Source organism: Poromitra crassiceps (assembly GCF_964638095.1).
Source record: "Poromitra crassiceps genome assembly, chromosome: 1".
NCBI classification, from domain to species: Eukaryota; Metazoa; Chordata; class Actinopteri; order Beryciformes; family Melamphaidae; genus Poromitra; species Poromitra crassiceps.
The window spans coordinates 61800866-61816748 of record NC_139623.1 but is presented as its reverse complement, the minus strand read 5'-3'; the positions used below and the strand labels follow the sequence as shown (position 1 = coordinate 61816748).

Sequence of the window (15883 nt, the reverse complement as noted above, 5' to 3'; positions counted from 1 at the left end):
TCTTGAAACATACAAATGTCTTCCCTGAAACCTCTGACTGATTATGATTTGTATGTATGTATTTTTTTTCTCCCCGCCCCCCCCTTTCTTTCATGTCTGTTCTTTTTGTAATTTTTTTGGGTATATCTGTAAATGTATTCCATATGTGCCATCAGGCCGGCTCTACTGGGTGAGAAGCTGACAGCGATGCGGCTGGATGCCCCCCTCGTGTCCTGGATTGTTGACTACCTATCTGACTGAGGGCAGCAGGCTGAGGGCAGCGGACGCCAACAGACTCAACAAACTGATACGCAAGGCCAGGCATGTTGTGGGGCTGGAGCTGAGCTCTCTGACGCCGCTGTCAGAGAGCTCCTGGACAACGTATCCCACCCACTCTATGACGAACTAGTCGAACACAGGAGCACTTTCATCCACCAAGATGCACCACAGAGTGCCACAGGAAGTCATTAGCTGCCTGTGGCCATCACACTCCTTAAGGGCAGGGCATCAGACACTTTGAGTCAGTCAACATTATAGCCATGGTCTCACTCCAACCGTCTACATAGGATAAAAAAATATATATATATACAAATAAATAAAACACCAACACACTTTAATGTATATCTGATTGTGCAATAAAACCCAATGCAATAAAACACTGCAATTTGTGCAATAATCAACTATCCACACAAATGTTCTTTTACTGACTGGACCTAATGCACCTTACTGTTTATTGGTTATTATTGTTATCATTATTATTATCACTCTATACACTCACACTGCTGTATGTAAGATAATAGTATGTACCTCACATATTCACTTCTACTCAATGGTAGGCTACTTGACAAGAATTGTCGGAGGTGGCAAGCATTGGTGACACTTTCATGTATATAGGCTACCTAACTTCTATTCTATTCTATTTTTAATGTTGTGTTTTTCTTTTGGGTCTATTATTCTATGCTTCGTATAATGTCTTGATGTTTACATTATCCCCTATAGGCTACGAGTGTGAGCAACTGTAGCATGACATCATTTCTGACTGTCACTCAACTCAAGTACTGTAGGCTACTCAACCTGTTTGTCCCCCAAAAATCTCTCATCGTTACACCACTCACTAGACTGATAAGGAGAATCTTGACAGAATGGACACTGTGGAGGTAACTTCAGAAGATGGCAGTGGTGCAACATAGCTGCCGTTAAAACCAGAAGAAGAAGAAGAAGAAGAAGAAGAAGAAGAAGAAGAAGAAGAAGAAGAAGAATGAGGAGGAGAAGGAGGGGAAGGAGAAGAAGAAGTCAGACAACTGCGTCTTGATATATGGACAATAATTATGAATTGGAGCACTTTGGGTCACTGCATTGTGGAAACTACAAACATTCAGTAGATGGCGGTAATGCACCAAAAGCTGTTTGCCAACCGCCATAAAACACTAGAAGAAGAAGGAGGAGGAAGTCATATCAAAGAGCATGGAAGGAAAGAGACGAAACTCCGGCCATTTTTGGAAACAGAATGCGCCTCGCAGTGGTCAGCTGCGGTAGCGCGGGCCCCTATAATCAGCCTCTCTAAACAGTAACTCAACGGGAGAACACTCTAAATTTCGTGGATTCACATCTTTTCTGGGCGTACTGCAAATCTTGATTGAAGTGGTGTAGTGCAGGGATGTAAAACAACAACCATATTGTGGAAACTAAGCAAAATTTTTCGTTTTTTTCTTTTAGTTTTTTCAAGATAAATAGTAAATGCAAAGGACCCGAGGTTAAAACCACGGCAACACACTTCTGACGGAGTGGACGACAGCCGCATTAGCTATTTATCTTGAAAAAACTAAACAAAGAAAACGAAACATTTTGCTTAGTTTCCACAATATGGTTGTTGTTTTACATCCCTGCACTACACCACTTCAGTCAAGATTTGCAGTACGCCCAGAAAAGATGTGAATCCACGAAATTTAGAGTGTTCTCCCGTTGAGTTACTGTTTAGAGAGGCTGATTATAGGGGCCCGCGCTACCGCAGCTGACCACTGCGAGCCTGTGCGAGGTTCTTTTGGCGCTGTCACGCTTCCAAAAATAAAAAATGGCGGAGGCTGCTGGGCGCTGATGTTGCAATGGGGCAATATGGAGCTTTCAGTTCTTTCCATAAAAGTTCTTTGGTCATATTTTGTAACTGCTAAAATCCAGAAGGTGGCGGTAATGCACAAAATGCTGTTTGCCAAATCAGAAGAAGAAGAAGAGGAGGAAGTCACATTCTTTGGTCACATGTCACATCAAAGAGCGTGGACTAACCTAGCGTGGACCCGTGGACCATAAAAGTTCTTTGGTCACATGTCATCATCACTTTCCACGTCACATTTCAGCGCGAAAACTGTCACTGTACTTTCACTCTTCAGCTCAACAACTTGGTTAATTCAGCCTCGGACTTGTCTGCAGACAGTTGATGCAGCCATACAGAATCGCTGCTTGGTTAAACTGGTAACGTTACATTTGTCTTTCTAGCTAGTTAGCTAACTGCTAGCTCAGCTGTGTAACTTAATTTAGCAGCAGGTAGCACGATAGCCAAACTAACGCTAGCCATTTGAGATGTCTGGTCTGCACAGGTCCTTCAAAGTCTTAAACGTTACATACAGTTATCTGCAATCAGGAAATTAAAATGTCTTAAATATACGGTTAACGTTTGCCTTAGATATTGCGTTATAAGTCTAAACTGTTATCTCTCTCTCTCTTCTGCTCTCAGCTAAGCCTGTCCAAGAAGCAAACATGTCAAAAATTGACAAGATGAGCATCATGGGGGTGAGGAGTTTTGGGATTGAAGACAAGGACAAACAGGTCATCTCTTTCTTCACTCCTCTGACTTTGCTGGTTGGACCCAATGGAGCTGGGAAAACGGTATGGTGGTCAGCATAGTACATAGTCAGCTTACTCTGTAACATGTAGCTTTTATAGCCTCTCAGGCTAGCTCCGGACCGGACAACAACGCTTCCTACTACCCAGCGTGTGCACGTCTTTCCCACGTGGGTGGTTGTTATGGCAACTATCAACAACAACTACTACTAACTACTACAAGACATAAAGACCGAAATAGGCTACCTTGTTAATGTGTGTGTCAGAGACACGGCCTAATGTTAACATTTAATATGAGCCGAATATCAGCCTGCGCTCAGCTATGTATACAGGAAGTAAACCGGATATTCAGGTGGGTTGTGATGGTTATTATTGTTAAGTTAAAACCGTCTGAGGGTTGAAAAAGTGAATATCCGCACACTGGGGCAGCTCAAAATATTTAATGATGATGATTACAACAACCTTTCAATTCACGCAGTGGGTCTTCACCAGGCAAACGACTAGAAAAGAATACAGCAGAACATATAGAAAATAAGACTAATGACAAGACAACGCATTGACATCAGCTGCTGTCAGTCAATGAAGTCGGCTATAGCACATAGCCAATGGCAGGTGACTAATGCCTTAAAAGAAGCCTGCCTGTACATAACATTTAAAGGAGCAATCAGTGAAGTTATGTAGACAGTACATATACACACATCAATAAAATACATAGTCGAAAAATACATAGGGTACAAAAATAGACTAAGACTTGTATAGAAATAACAATAATAGAATAGGACAAATGACAAAAAAGGTTTAATGTAAAATTCCTTATTCAAGCCATTAGGAGACATGGTATTGAGGAAATCGATCCAGTAGGTCTCCCGCTGCAGGAGCCTCCTTTCATGGTCGCCTCCTCTAGGGGGCTTATCCACTTTCTCAACACCCACATAGCAGAAGGCATTGAGGTTGTGACCCGGCCTGTTTAAAGTGAAGAGCAACAGGATTGCGCTCGTCGCCGGTTCTGATGTTACTCCGGTGTTCGCTTATTTATTTATTTATTTATTTATTTATTTATTTATTTATTTATTTATTTATTTATAGACGACAACAACAATTAGGCTACCATAACCTGGAGATTACTGAATTTAGTTAATTGATACAAACAATTCAAATAAACCCATTTGAACCCAAGTAGCTGCCAAAATAATGGAAGCATTCCACAAGTAATTGAGGGAGGCATTATATAGAAAGCAGGCTAAATTGCCCGCCTCAATGTGTGACTGTTTCTCTCTTGACATACAGTAACAGGTTTTATTTTGAAATCCCACAGGATGTTTTATTTTATTATTCTCATGAATTCCTGCCCAGCTCGATCTGCTCTCTGCTGCTTGATGCAACTCAAAGAGGGAAGCGAAAATACACAGGGCGCTAAACATATGTTTAGCAGAGCAGAGTGGAGAGCCGCTTCAGGGATGGTGGACACAGGTGGTCACTAGACAGGCTTCGACCAGCTCCGGCGGCCGTAACGCGATGCTTCCTGGTGGAATCTGCCGCTAGAAGTGGGTAGACGCAAATCCGTCTGAAAAATAAGTGGGTAGTCTACCCTCCACTACACCACTGTGCATTCTCTTAGCCCAGGGATAACAGCTCACTAGGAAGCTATAGTATAGCCCCATTTGTTGACGAATGAAATAAGACAGAGACAGCACTCCAAAGTAACGTCACGGGTGGAGGAGAGCTCACGTCACGAGGAGGAAATGGCGTCGAACCGTGATACAGAGAGTGAGAGCGAAATTGAAATTGATGAAGATTCGAGAGGGCTGGAGAATAAACAAAAAAGTTTCAGTAGTGTATCGAGTGACAATAGTCAGTCATAGTAATAAGAAAGTGAAGTCTGATCCTTTTATTGTTGGTATGAAAGCAGTAACGAAGGACGATGGAATTTTCAGTAATCCACACAACGTGGGAAAGTTTATTAAAAAGAAAGTGGGAATGGTTAAATCTGTCAGGGTGACTAGAAGTGGAATGGTGATCATAGATTGTGTGTCGAAGGCTCAGGGTTTGAAAGTCATTGAGATAAGAAACTATGAATATTGTAGGGTAGAGTGTTTTGCTCTTGGAAAAGAGCCCATGAAAAAAGGAGTGGTGAGTGGTGTTCCACTTGATGTTGACGTGGACACGTTTGAAGATGTAGACTGTGTGTTTGAGGCAAGAAGAATGACAAGGTTTGTAGAAGGTAAGAAGAACAGTCTGTGTGTTTGACTTTTAAAGCAGGAGTTCCAGAAAGAGTCTTTGTAGATTGTGTGAGCTATAGGGTGAGGCCGTTTGAGAGAGCGCCTCTTCTGTGCTTTTGTTGTCATGGATATGGTCATGTAGCTGCAGTGTGCAGAAGAGATAAAATATGTGGGCGATGTGGGAAAGATGAATGTGAAGTTGAGGGGTGTAAAGGGCAGGTAAAATGCCTGCATTGTGGGGGGTCACATCATGCAGAGTCAAAACAGTGTTCAAAAAGGATTAGAGAGGTGAAAGTGAACAAGGTAAGAGAAGAGAAAGGAATATCTTAGGCTGAGGCAGTTACAAGTATGGAAAGGAAACATGAGATAGTGGAAGTACGAAAGGAACAGGAGAAGAGTGGTGCTGGTGAATCTGGAAACAATTTCTGTGTGGACAAGAAAGCCTTTTTGGCTTTCGTGGCGATGGTGAATCAACTGTGCTCTGGAGATAGAAAGCAAGTCAGAGAGGATCAAGATGGTGGTGGACGCTGCCAGGACATTTTTGGATATTGAGGACATTTCAGGAGATGACTTGATGAAAACGCTGAATGAAGCGTTTGCTTCGGCCTAGACGACTGGTCTGGGCCACAGTATGGATATTGGGGTGAATGGGAGCATTTTGGGTGGACACTTTTTTATTGATATTGTATTTGCACTATAATTTTACCAATACAGTAGGTGGCGGTAATGCACCATTTAAGGATGCCAACTGCCATAAAACTCAATAGAAGAAGAAGCCTCATTCCCTCGTCCATCGCCTCGGCTCTGGGACAGAAAACTGTTTCTGACGTCACATCGCAGATTTGAAGATCTTATATTCCTCTTACAGATGTCAGTAGTTTGAAAGGGGTGGAACAAACAGGGCTAGGAAGCTAACAGTGCAGTGTGAAAAGACCTATGTGTAATAGAGCAGCTCTGTCAGAGATAAGATACACTCAACACAGAAATATGGAAAGATAGATATGCCTTTATTTTATTATAAGAAAGTCTACAATTTGTGGGAGGGAATGACCGGTGAATCACAGGTAGGAGTCCCAAACTACACCTACAGTATTGCTGCCTCTACCCACTGCCTTAAGCCCACAGAAACCCCCCATAGGACCATGTGATTTCCGCAATGCAGAAAAACAGACGGATTCATGGAATTTGGTAATAAAAATGGAATCAACTGTAAAACATGGAATATTTCAGAATTTTCCATAATTTGGCAGAAAATTGATAAAAGAAGGCCTAATTATTCAAATGGAATGTATGCATATTTAATCTTATAACTTGATGATTTCAAAATTATAAAATCGTAACGTCCAAAAGTAAACTCAATAGCGAGCGAGCACACTCAAGACTAATGATCAACTTAGGTGCAGGGCCAAGTAGGGATGGGTATCGTTCAAAATTTTTCGATATCGATACCGTTTCGATACTTTGATTTCGATACCGGTTCCTGAACGATACTTTTTTCGATACCAATTTTTAGAAAAATCTATTTTAACAAAAATAAAACTGCATTATACATTGACAATTATGATACCAATCAAGTTTTACAGCAGAAAAAAATAAAACCTACTGTATTTAACATAACTTTAAGTTGTCTAAACTTATTGCTGTCCCTACAAAAAAATATTGGAGTACTACAAAGGAAAGAAATATAAAACAAATAAATCAGTGCAATAGTTTTCAGTGCAAAACGGAGAGTTGCAAATCAGTGTTTAATGCTCACTGATGCAACAGAACGCTATTCTTGTCCAAACTGATGAGACAGCTCCACTTCATGCATGGAAGACAATAGTTGAGCATTGACTAGCCTATCAATATAGCCTAATGGCACAAAGTGAATCCCATTTATATTCAACAAACTATCATGACATCAGCGTTTGTTAACGAGTTGCTAAAAATACATAATAGGCGATAACTGCCCGCTTGCATATAACGTTAACGCTAATTAATTGAAGATCTAACGCTAGCGTTGCACATCAGTGGTTAATGCTCACTGCTGCAACAGAACGTCATTCTTGTCAAAACTGACGAGACAGCTCCACTTCATGCATGGAAGACAATAGTTGAGCATTGACTAGCCTATCAATAGCCTATAGCCTTAATGGCACAAAGTGAATCGCATTTACATTCAACAAACTATCATGACATCAGCGTTTGTTAACGAGTTGCTAAAAATACACAATGCCCGCTTGCGCATAACGTTAGGGCGCCAATTAATTAAACGATGTAATGCTACAACTCACAGCCAGACTGTCAGACTGAGGGATCTGATAACCGCTAACAACAACAACTTGCGGTAAGCTGACCCACCTCTCGATTATTTGTCTTGTCTGTGGAAACCAGTCCTTGTTGTTTCTGTTTCTTTCCCTGCTTTTCATCATCTTCGCTAGGGATGCACGATATATCGGCAATCATATCGGTATCGGCCGATGTTAGTCATTTTTTAACATATCGGTATCGGCCCGATGTTGCAATGTTAATATCGGTTATCGGTATCAACCAAATTCTTCACATTAAGATGAAATAATGCAGTAAATCTATGATTTATGGGCTTTTACAAATGTTTTTGAAGTAAAGAAATGCATTACTTTTTCAAATTCAGTGTGTTCAATGTGTTTTTCAGTATGTACAAAATTTTATTATCATAGAAATGTGTTTTTATACAGATCATATCGACATCGGTAAATATCGGTTATCGGCCAAAACGGCAATGTTAATATCGGTTATCGGCATCGGCCAAAATTTTCATATCGGTGCATCCCTAATCTTCGCCATATGGTACTCCAGGATAGGACTAGCTTGAGTGGCTAACGCTAGTTCCACTTCTTGTATTCTGTCTCCGCAGCGCACGCTGCCTGCCTCAAAACAAACACACACCGGCTAAAGTGGGCGTAACTTTTCCTGCATGCCTCTACATGACAGCCAATCACCAGCCGTATTAGAGCGTGGTGTGCAAGCATGTCGCATGCTTATAGGCTCAATGACGCTGTTTTGTTTTGGTATCGAAAATTGGTATCGATTGACAAGGGAGGCTTCGATACCCCTTAGTATCGATGTTTTCATTTCGGTGCCAAGTAAGTATCGAAACTCGATACCAACCCCTAGGGCCAAGGAATAACATCAAGGAAGAAGTAGGCCAGCACACTAGAATGTCCTTTTACCGTTTAATGGTCATCTGGTACAGACAGCAGAACATCTGGTACAGACAGCAGAACATCTGGTACAGACAGCAGAACATCTGGTACAGACAGCAGAACATCTGGTACACAACAGCAGTGTTTCAGCTCAAAGCCTTCATCTGCGTTGACAACGCTAAAAGGACATTCTACTAGTGTGCTCTGCTCTGCTGGCCTACTTCTTCTTTAAAATAGGCGTAGATAAATGGGACCCTTATGTCACCTCACAACTTGGTTGTCAGTCACGTTGAGAAACATGTCGAAGAGGCTGTCGAGAGCAAAGTATTATTTTATTTTTTTCAAAATTCAATGTTTTGTTTGTTCTCAAATGCAACTGTACTGTTTTTGATATATGGTGTAGTGTTTTGTTGGTATAAAAAACTGCATACATGGGCCATGGCTGCCTATCCCCTGGTCTACTCTGGACATTCCTGTAGAGAGCAACTGCATTCGTGGTGGTGTTGTGTGACTGGTCCAACTTGTTGTCAATATGAAGAATACCCCAAAACTTGTAAGACTACTGTCCCACCTCCACATCATCTCTCATTGGATTGTGACAGATCTTAGTGGCTTCTTGGTCCATCTGAAGTCCACTACAAGCTCCTTAGTCTTACCATGTTGAGCTGCAGATAGTCCTTTCAGAGAATATGGACATTATTTTCTATAACTACACCCCCCGAATTGTAATCCTCTGCCTTACCCATGCAATATAATATATACTGTATTATATATATATATATATATATATATATATATATATATATATATATATATATATATATATATATATATATATATATATATATATATAATTTATTAATTTTATATATATATATATATATATATATGCAATATAACCCTTTCTCTCTGTTTGCAGACTATCATTGAGTGCCTGAAGTATGCCGCATCAGGCGAGCTTCCCCCTGGAGCTAAAGGAGCAGCTTTTATCCATGATCCAAAGGTGAGCTTAGTCTGTTATATCATCATTTCTCAAGTCTGTCTCTCCACAATGTATGTTTTGCTGCAAATAGTTTTCAATGCAAAATGGAGAGTTGCAAATCAATTTGTAATGATGCTTACTGCTGCAACAGAATGTTATTGTCAAAACTGTGATGAGACGGCTCCACTTGATGCATGGAAGACAATAGTCTATCGATATAGCCTTAATGACACAAAGTGAATCGCATTGACATTCAACAAACTATCATGACATCAGCGTTTGTTAAGGAGTTGCTAAAAATACATAATGGGCGAAAAACTGCCCGATATTAACGTTCACACATATGTGCATCCTGGTGGCTCACCTGGTAGCACGCGTACCACGGAGGCTCGAGTCACGTGGGTTCGAGTCTCTCTCCCCCCACCTTTCCTGTCTGCATACTGTCCTGTCTACTAAAAGGCAAAATGCCCCAAAAATTATCTTAAAAAAAAAAAGTTCACACATATAAATTAATCCCTTGCGCATAACATTACTAATTAATTAAACTATCTTCAACTCACGACCAGATGCATCGATTTCCTCCATTTGCAAGTGCTGCAAAGAAAATAGAGCTTGACTGGGTTATTGCATCACATGGTATTGGCATCGAGCTTTAAATAGAGCCACACTTTAGATTGTTTCCACGTTGTTTCCGCGCGCTGCCTGGTGTGCCTGCCTCTCTCCGGCTAAAGTCGGTGTAACTGTTCCTGCATGCCTCTACATGACAGCCAATCACCAGCCTTATTAGCGTGGTGTGCAGCCAAGCATGTTGCATGCTCATAGGCTCAAGTATTTTTTTGGTATAGAAAATTGGTATCGAATGACAAGGCATGTTTCGATACTCGGCAATTGATTCAGTGCCAGAAAAGTATCAAAGTTCGATACCCAGTCCTACAGATACGGATTATTGAATCCATCTGTGTTATGCCTCCCACACACCTAAAGATTTTCAAATCCTTGAAGATTATGAAAATCTTGAGAGTCCACACACCTCACGACAGAGATAACCGATTTTCTAACATTTCAATCTTGGAACGCACACACAATCACTACCGTTCTGACTCAACCCCACACACTTGACGATTATGCTGAAGATTGTCACCTCGGAGGACTTGGGATCTCGCAGAAACTCCAGTGATTAAACGTGACTTCAGAGCAGAGAATTGTAGCCTATTACATATGGACTCGCTAAAAGTGCGTCGGAATGCATCGGCAACTTCGCAGTGAGACTTGTGCGTTAATATGGAGTGGAGAAAAGTGTTGAGCGGAGATCTCGTGTTTTGGAGTGAATGGAAAAAAAAAACTAACCTAAACTAAACATTGTACCACTGTCCTTCAGAAGTTGTAGTTGTCACAGACTGTGTTGCATAGTTGATTGCTCTATTGCTGACAAATATGTGTTATTGTAAGTTGCTTTGGATAAAAGCGTCTGCCAAATGACGTAATGTAAATGTAATGTATGGAGAGCTGTGTGTGCGTGTTTTTGATGCCAATTCTGTTCCTTTCTGCGCGCTCGCTCTCTTTTTCAGCACCACTGTGGAGCACACGTCATGCAGCGCAACGTTGCTATTTTACAGTTTTCTGTGAGACCCCCCCCCCGCGCGCCCGCTCCGGTTGGTGACGCGCTCTGCTCAAGATTCCATCGCCTGTCGGGTTGTAAATATCAAACATGTTTGATATGCCCGATTCACCATCGGGGAAGAGCCCGACAAGTCAACAGCAGTCTTTGAACCCCACACACTACAGGATCATGTGGGCAGATTATTGGCCCCGACAGGCCTCAAATCGGGAGCACCCCCAAGATCGTCGGGAGGGGGGAATCTTGGCCACAATCAGGCAAATTCTCGTCAGGTCTGGGGGAGGCATCAGGGTAAATAAGGTCCATGATCTGTGTTCGGGTAAATAAGTTGAAGGTAAATGAAATGAATGTCTTTCTGCTTGCAGGATGTCCATGAGACGGAAGTGCGAGGCCAGATCCGGCTGGTATTCACTGACGTCAACGGAGAGAAAATTGCCATCCAGCGCTCCATGTCTTGCACTCTGAAGGCAAAGACCTATACCTTCAAAACCTTAGAGGGCGTCATCACCAGAATTAAGTAAGTCTAAAGTCGAGCCTCTTCTCTCATTTATCATTGAAACTACATTTCACCTACGTATGATAAAGCCCACCCACCAACCACCCACCACCAACCCACCAACCAACCAACCAACCATGAACATGACCGACCAGAGGAGGGTGTGGGTGCGAGTGGGACTGGCTTCTCACCCGCAGACACGGCCAATTGTGTCTGTACTTAGGTAGGAGCATCTAACCAAGCTGGAAGTACCGCTGCCGGGAATTGAACCCGGGTCTCTGCAGTGGTAGCAGAGTGCTTGTACCTCTACACTACACATACGCCCCTGATAAAGCATTCTTTCTCATTCACAGTTTGTTTCAAGAATGTGTATGCAGAACTATGGCAGATCTTTTTTGTTGAATATGAATGAAAATGTGATTGTGACTTGACCCCGGTCCTGTGTGACCCCGTCCTGTATGACCCCGTCCTGTATGACCCCGTCCTGTATGACCCCGTCCTGTATGACCCCGTCCTGTATGACCCCGTCCTGTATGACCCCGTCCTGTATGCCTGCCCCCAATCTCCCCAGAAATGGTGAGAAGTTGAGCATATCGTCTAAGTGCGGTGAGCTGGACCGGGAGATGATTTCTGGACTGGGCGTGTCCAAGCCTGTGCTGAACCACATCATCTTCTGCCACCAAGAAGAGTCCAACTGGCCGCTTAGCGAGGGCAGAGCACTCAAAGAGAAGTTTGACTCCATCTTCGCTGCCACCAAGTACAGCAAATGCCTTCCATATTTTTTTGTTTGTTGGTTGTTTTGTGATGTTTTGTTGGCTTTTGCCTTGAATGCCAGTTTTTACAACACCTTAAAACCGATCTAAAGCCATACTTTACTTAGGGAAACTTAACTTATCTGGGCAGTAGGGCTCCAAGATATTGACAAAAAAACAACTTCCGATTATTACAGAATATTGTAAATGCAATTCATATCATCTGAGGTTTTTCTTGTCATCAATTCTTTTAGAGCTTTAAAATTGTCTAAGAAAAGAGATTTTGTTAAAAACAATAGATGTCAGGATTTACTGTTTCAGTTTGATGAAAGATTAACCAGAGTCCTGAAATAATGTACCTGGCCTTTCGGAATTGCAGAAGTAGGGTAGCAAAGGGACAGAAAACACCATCTGTAAATTTCCAGAAACTCTGGAAAAATTTTCCATGGGAAGTTAAGCTTGGGAATTTTGGAGATTGTGCCTTTTTTTTGTCTGTTTCCAATCTTCAAAGTTGGAAACTTTCGATGGGAAGCTGCAATTTTATTTTATTTTATTTGTGAGTAGAACTTTAATGGATCCTTTTGTTGAACAACAAAAACATGAATGTTGAATAAGTCCCATTCAAAATGTAAAATGAATGCATTTAGTCAAGCTTTTACCCCAAAATTTCCACTTTATTCTCATTAATTCCCATGGAAAGTTTCCAACTTTGAATATTCCTGGAATTTTGCAGCCCTATGCAGAAATTCATATTGCGATTTTTTTTATATATATTTTTTTTTTAATCGACCAATTGGGCAACACTGTATTGGCATCTCTCTCTCCGTCTCCCAGATATATCAAGGCTCTGGAGGTGATGCGTCAGCTGCGTCTGAAACAGGCCAACACGGTCAGAGAGTGTCAGATGGAGCTGCGCTACCTGAAGCAGAACAAGGAGAAGTCTCAGCAGATCAAAGACATGCTGGGCACCAAGGAGGCTCAGCTGGAAGCCTCCAAAGACAGCGTCCAGCAGATAGAGAGCCAGGTGGACCCACTTGAGGTGCGTCAATGGGTTGTGTGTGTGCAGTGTTGGGAGGGTTACTTTTAAAATGTATTCCACTACAGATTACATGCCCTAAAATGTAATTTGTAGCATATTCCATTAGATTACTCAAGTTATGCAATGTATTCTAAATACATTGGATTACTTTTTGGATCCTTCAAAATCGTCTTGCTGAGCCCATGAATATATGCAAACAAGAGGGTAATGCGGTCGCGAGTGCACTGACCTTCATCAGCATGTTTCTAAGTAAAGTGTCCTTTATTTTCCATGTGAAAAACGCATTCCTGAGAGTGTCCTGGCTGTTTTTCCTCTGACATTGCCATTCTCTTGTAGTGTGTGGCAGGCACAATTTGAGAGGAAATAAAACAAAATAAACAAATAAAGTAATCCCTTAAAGTAATCTGTTTTTAAGGACAGTAACTGTATTCAGAGAATACCACAAATTTAAACTGAAACTGTAATTGAATATAGTTACTCATATTTTGTGCTTTAAATACTGTATTCTAAATACATGTACCGTAAATTCCGGACTATAAGGCGCACCGGTATATAAGCCGCGGGACCAAAATTGACTATTTTTTTCTTATATAAGCCGCACCGGTCTATAAGCCGCGGGTGTTTTGATGTTTAATTACCATATGAAAGGGTTCGTGCACAGAGAGGAATGTCGGGAAAGAGATGGCTGTTTGGGGAAGCTCCCATTTATTAACATTTCAACAAAACAAAACAAAAGTCAGGTCACTAATCCCCAGACAAAATCACACAACAATAGGCTATATGTGCAGCAAACGGCTGTAACCAGAGAAGTCAAGTCACTAATCCTCGTCTTCCTCTTCTTCCTGCGTACTGAAACCACCAAAGTCCTCATCTTCAGTGTCGGAAACGAACAGGTTCAGGGTGGCTTCGTCAACCACTCTCCTCTCTCCTTCATTGTCACTCAAAACCAACGAACTCCTCTTCGTCACTGTCGGCATCGAACAGCCTCTGAAGCCTCTGACGGCCCTCAGCGCCAGCTGTGGCGGCGTCATCCTCTTCATCCCGCAGCAGTCCAGCGTTTTGGAACCCGTTGGTGATTGTGGATGTTTTCACACTCCTATAATATTCCGTGATCTTCCTTTGTGTGAATTCGCCGAAGTTTGTGATTTTCTCCTGGTAGTCGGGAGGGAGTTGTTCAGTAGTTCTTGCCCGGACGGACAGTCCCTTTCGTCTCATGAATCGGAAGCACCAAGATGGGCCACCTATGAAATGTTCAATTTTCATTTCGGTGGCGACTGTTTTGGCCTTCAGTCGGATCTGCACCGTGGAAACGCCTCGGCCGTCTGCTCTCTGGGTCAACACCCAATCTTCAAGGGAATCTTCAAGTTCGGGCCATCTGCTTTTATGACCTCTGAAGGACTTTTTGGTCTTCTTGCACTGAGACAGTTCCTCCTGCTGCACCGTCCAACGCCTCACCATTGACTCATCGATGCCCAGGTTACGCGCGGCTGCTCTGTTTCCCTCTTTTAATGCGAGATTGACTGCTTTCAACTTGAAAGCTGCGTCGTGTGAATTTCTGCGTACCTTCCCCATGGTAAGTGAGAGTGTTGCTTCTACTGCTCGTCTTGTTGTGAATATTCCTTGATCTTCCTTTGTGTGAATTCGCCGAAGTTTGTGATTTTCTCCTGGTAGTCGGGGGAGGGAGTTGTTGCCCGAGTGGCCGTTTGCTTACCGTAATTACCATATGTAAGTGGTCACGCACAGAGGGGATTGTCGGGAAAGAGATGGCTGTTTGAGGAAGCTCCCATTTACCGTATTACCGTAACATTTCAACAAAACAACATAACACAACACCACCGTTGTTTATTTTTACAGTGCACACAGTGTCCGCGGTGTGGTGAAAAGAGGGCAAGAGAGGAAATTAAAACAGAAGTGGATTTATAGTTAGAAAGAGTGCTAAAAAAGAGATTTTATTTGTATTTTTTTTTTTTTTCTGAAAAAATCCATAGATAAGCCGCACCGTTATATAAGCCGCAGGGGCCAAAAAACGGGAAAAAAGCCGCGGCTTATAGTCCGGAATTTACGGTACATGTATTCTGTTACTCCCTAACCCGTGTGTGTGCGTGTGAGAAAATGTATGGGACTAGAAAAAACTTTTCGCTGAGAAACTGTGTGGGCTTGCTGCAAACACGTGGTATAGTAAAGTATAAGCACAGTTAGACAGGTCAGTCATTTAGACAAACAGCTGGTATAGTCAAGTATAAGCGCAGTTAGACAGGTCAGTCAGTTAGTGCTGCAACTATCGATTATTTTAGTAATCGAGTATTCTACCGAATAATCCATCGATTAATCGAGTAATCGGATAAGAACCCTTTTTTGTGTTTTCAAAGGCTTATCGTAAATATACACCAAAAAATAAGATAAATCTCTTCAAATAAACAACTACATTAGTTTCTTTCTTAGAAAAAACAACATTTTTATTTTTAAATTGCATAGAACTGGCAGTGGCACCATTCATCTTTTTCACCCGTCCTTACAAAGCTGTCCATAGTACGCTGTGATCCGCTGAAAAAGAGGTGAAATAATAATTAATATTGATATTTATTCGGTAAGTTCATAACAAAACTGGAGAATGCGCATTTACACACCCTAGACCTGTTGCCTATTATTGACACAAATATCAGAATAGCAAGATAACAGGTCAGGTGGTGTAATAATTGGAGCCTAAAATGCCCCAATTAAATAGTTGTTTGCAATCATCATGAGAAGAGTCGACCGGTCTAGGGTGTGTAAATGTACATTCTCCACACACACACT

The 15883-nt window shown here is 41.9% G+C and overlaps 1 protein-coding gene across 2 annotated transcripts in view; it reads left to right on the top strand.

Moving 5' to 3' along the window:
- Positions 1-2331: 2331 nt before the first annotated feature.
- The window catches only part of rad50 (RAD50 homolog, double strand break repair protein), a 102690-nt gene continuing 89138 nt past the window's right edge, over positions 2332-15883 (top strand). For both annotated transcript variants that reach the window (XM_083644108.1, XM_083644109.1), the window contains exons 1-6: positions 2332-2445; positions 2708-2859; positions 9120-9203; positions 11166-11317; positions 11868-12053; positions 12883-13087. In XM_083644108.1, the coding sequence (XP_083500234.1) occupies positions 2731-2859; positions 9120-9203; positions 11166-11317; positions 11868-12053; positions 12883-13087 (756 nt within the window). In that variant the 5' untranslated portion in view covers positions 2332-2445; positions 2708-2730. The remainder of the gene's footprint in view (positions 2446-2707; positions 2860-9119; positions 9204-11165; positions 11318-11867; positions 12054-12882; positions 13088-15883) is intronic.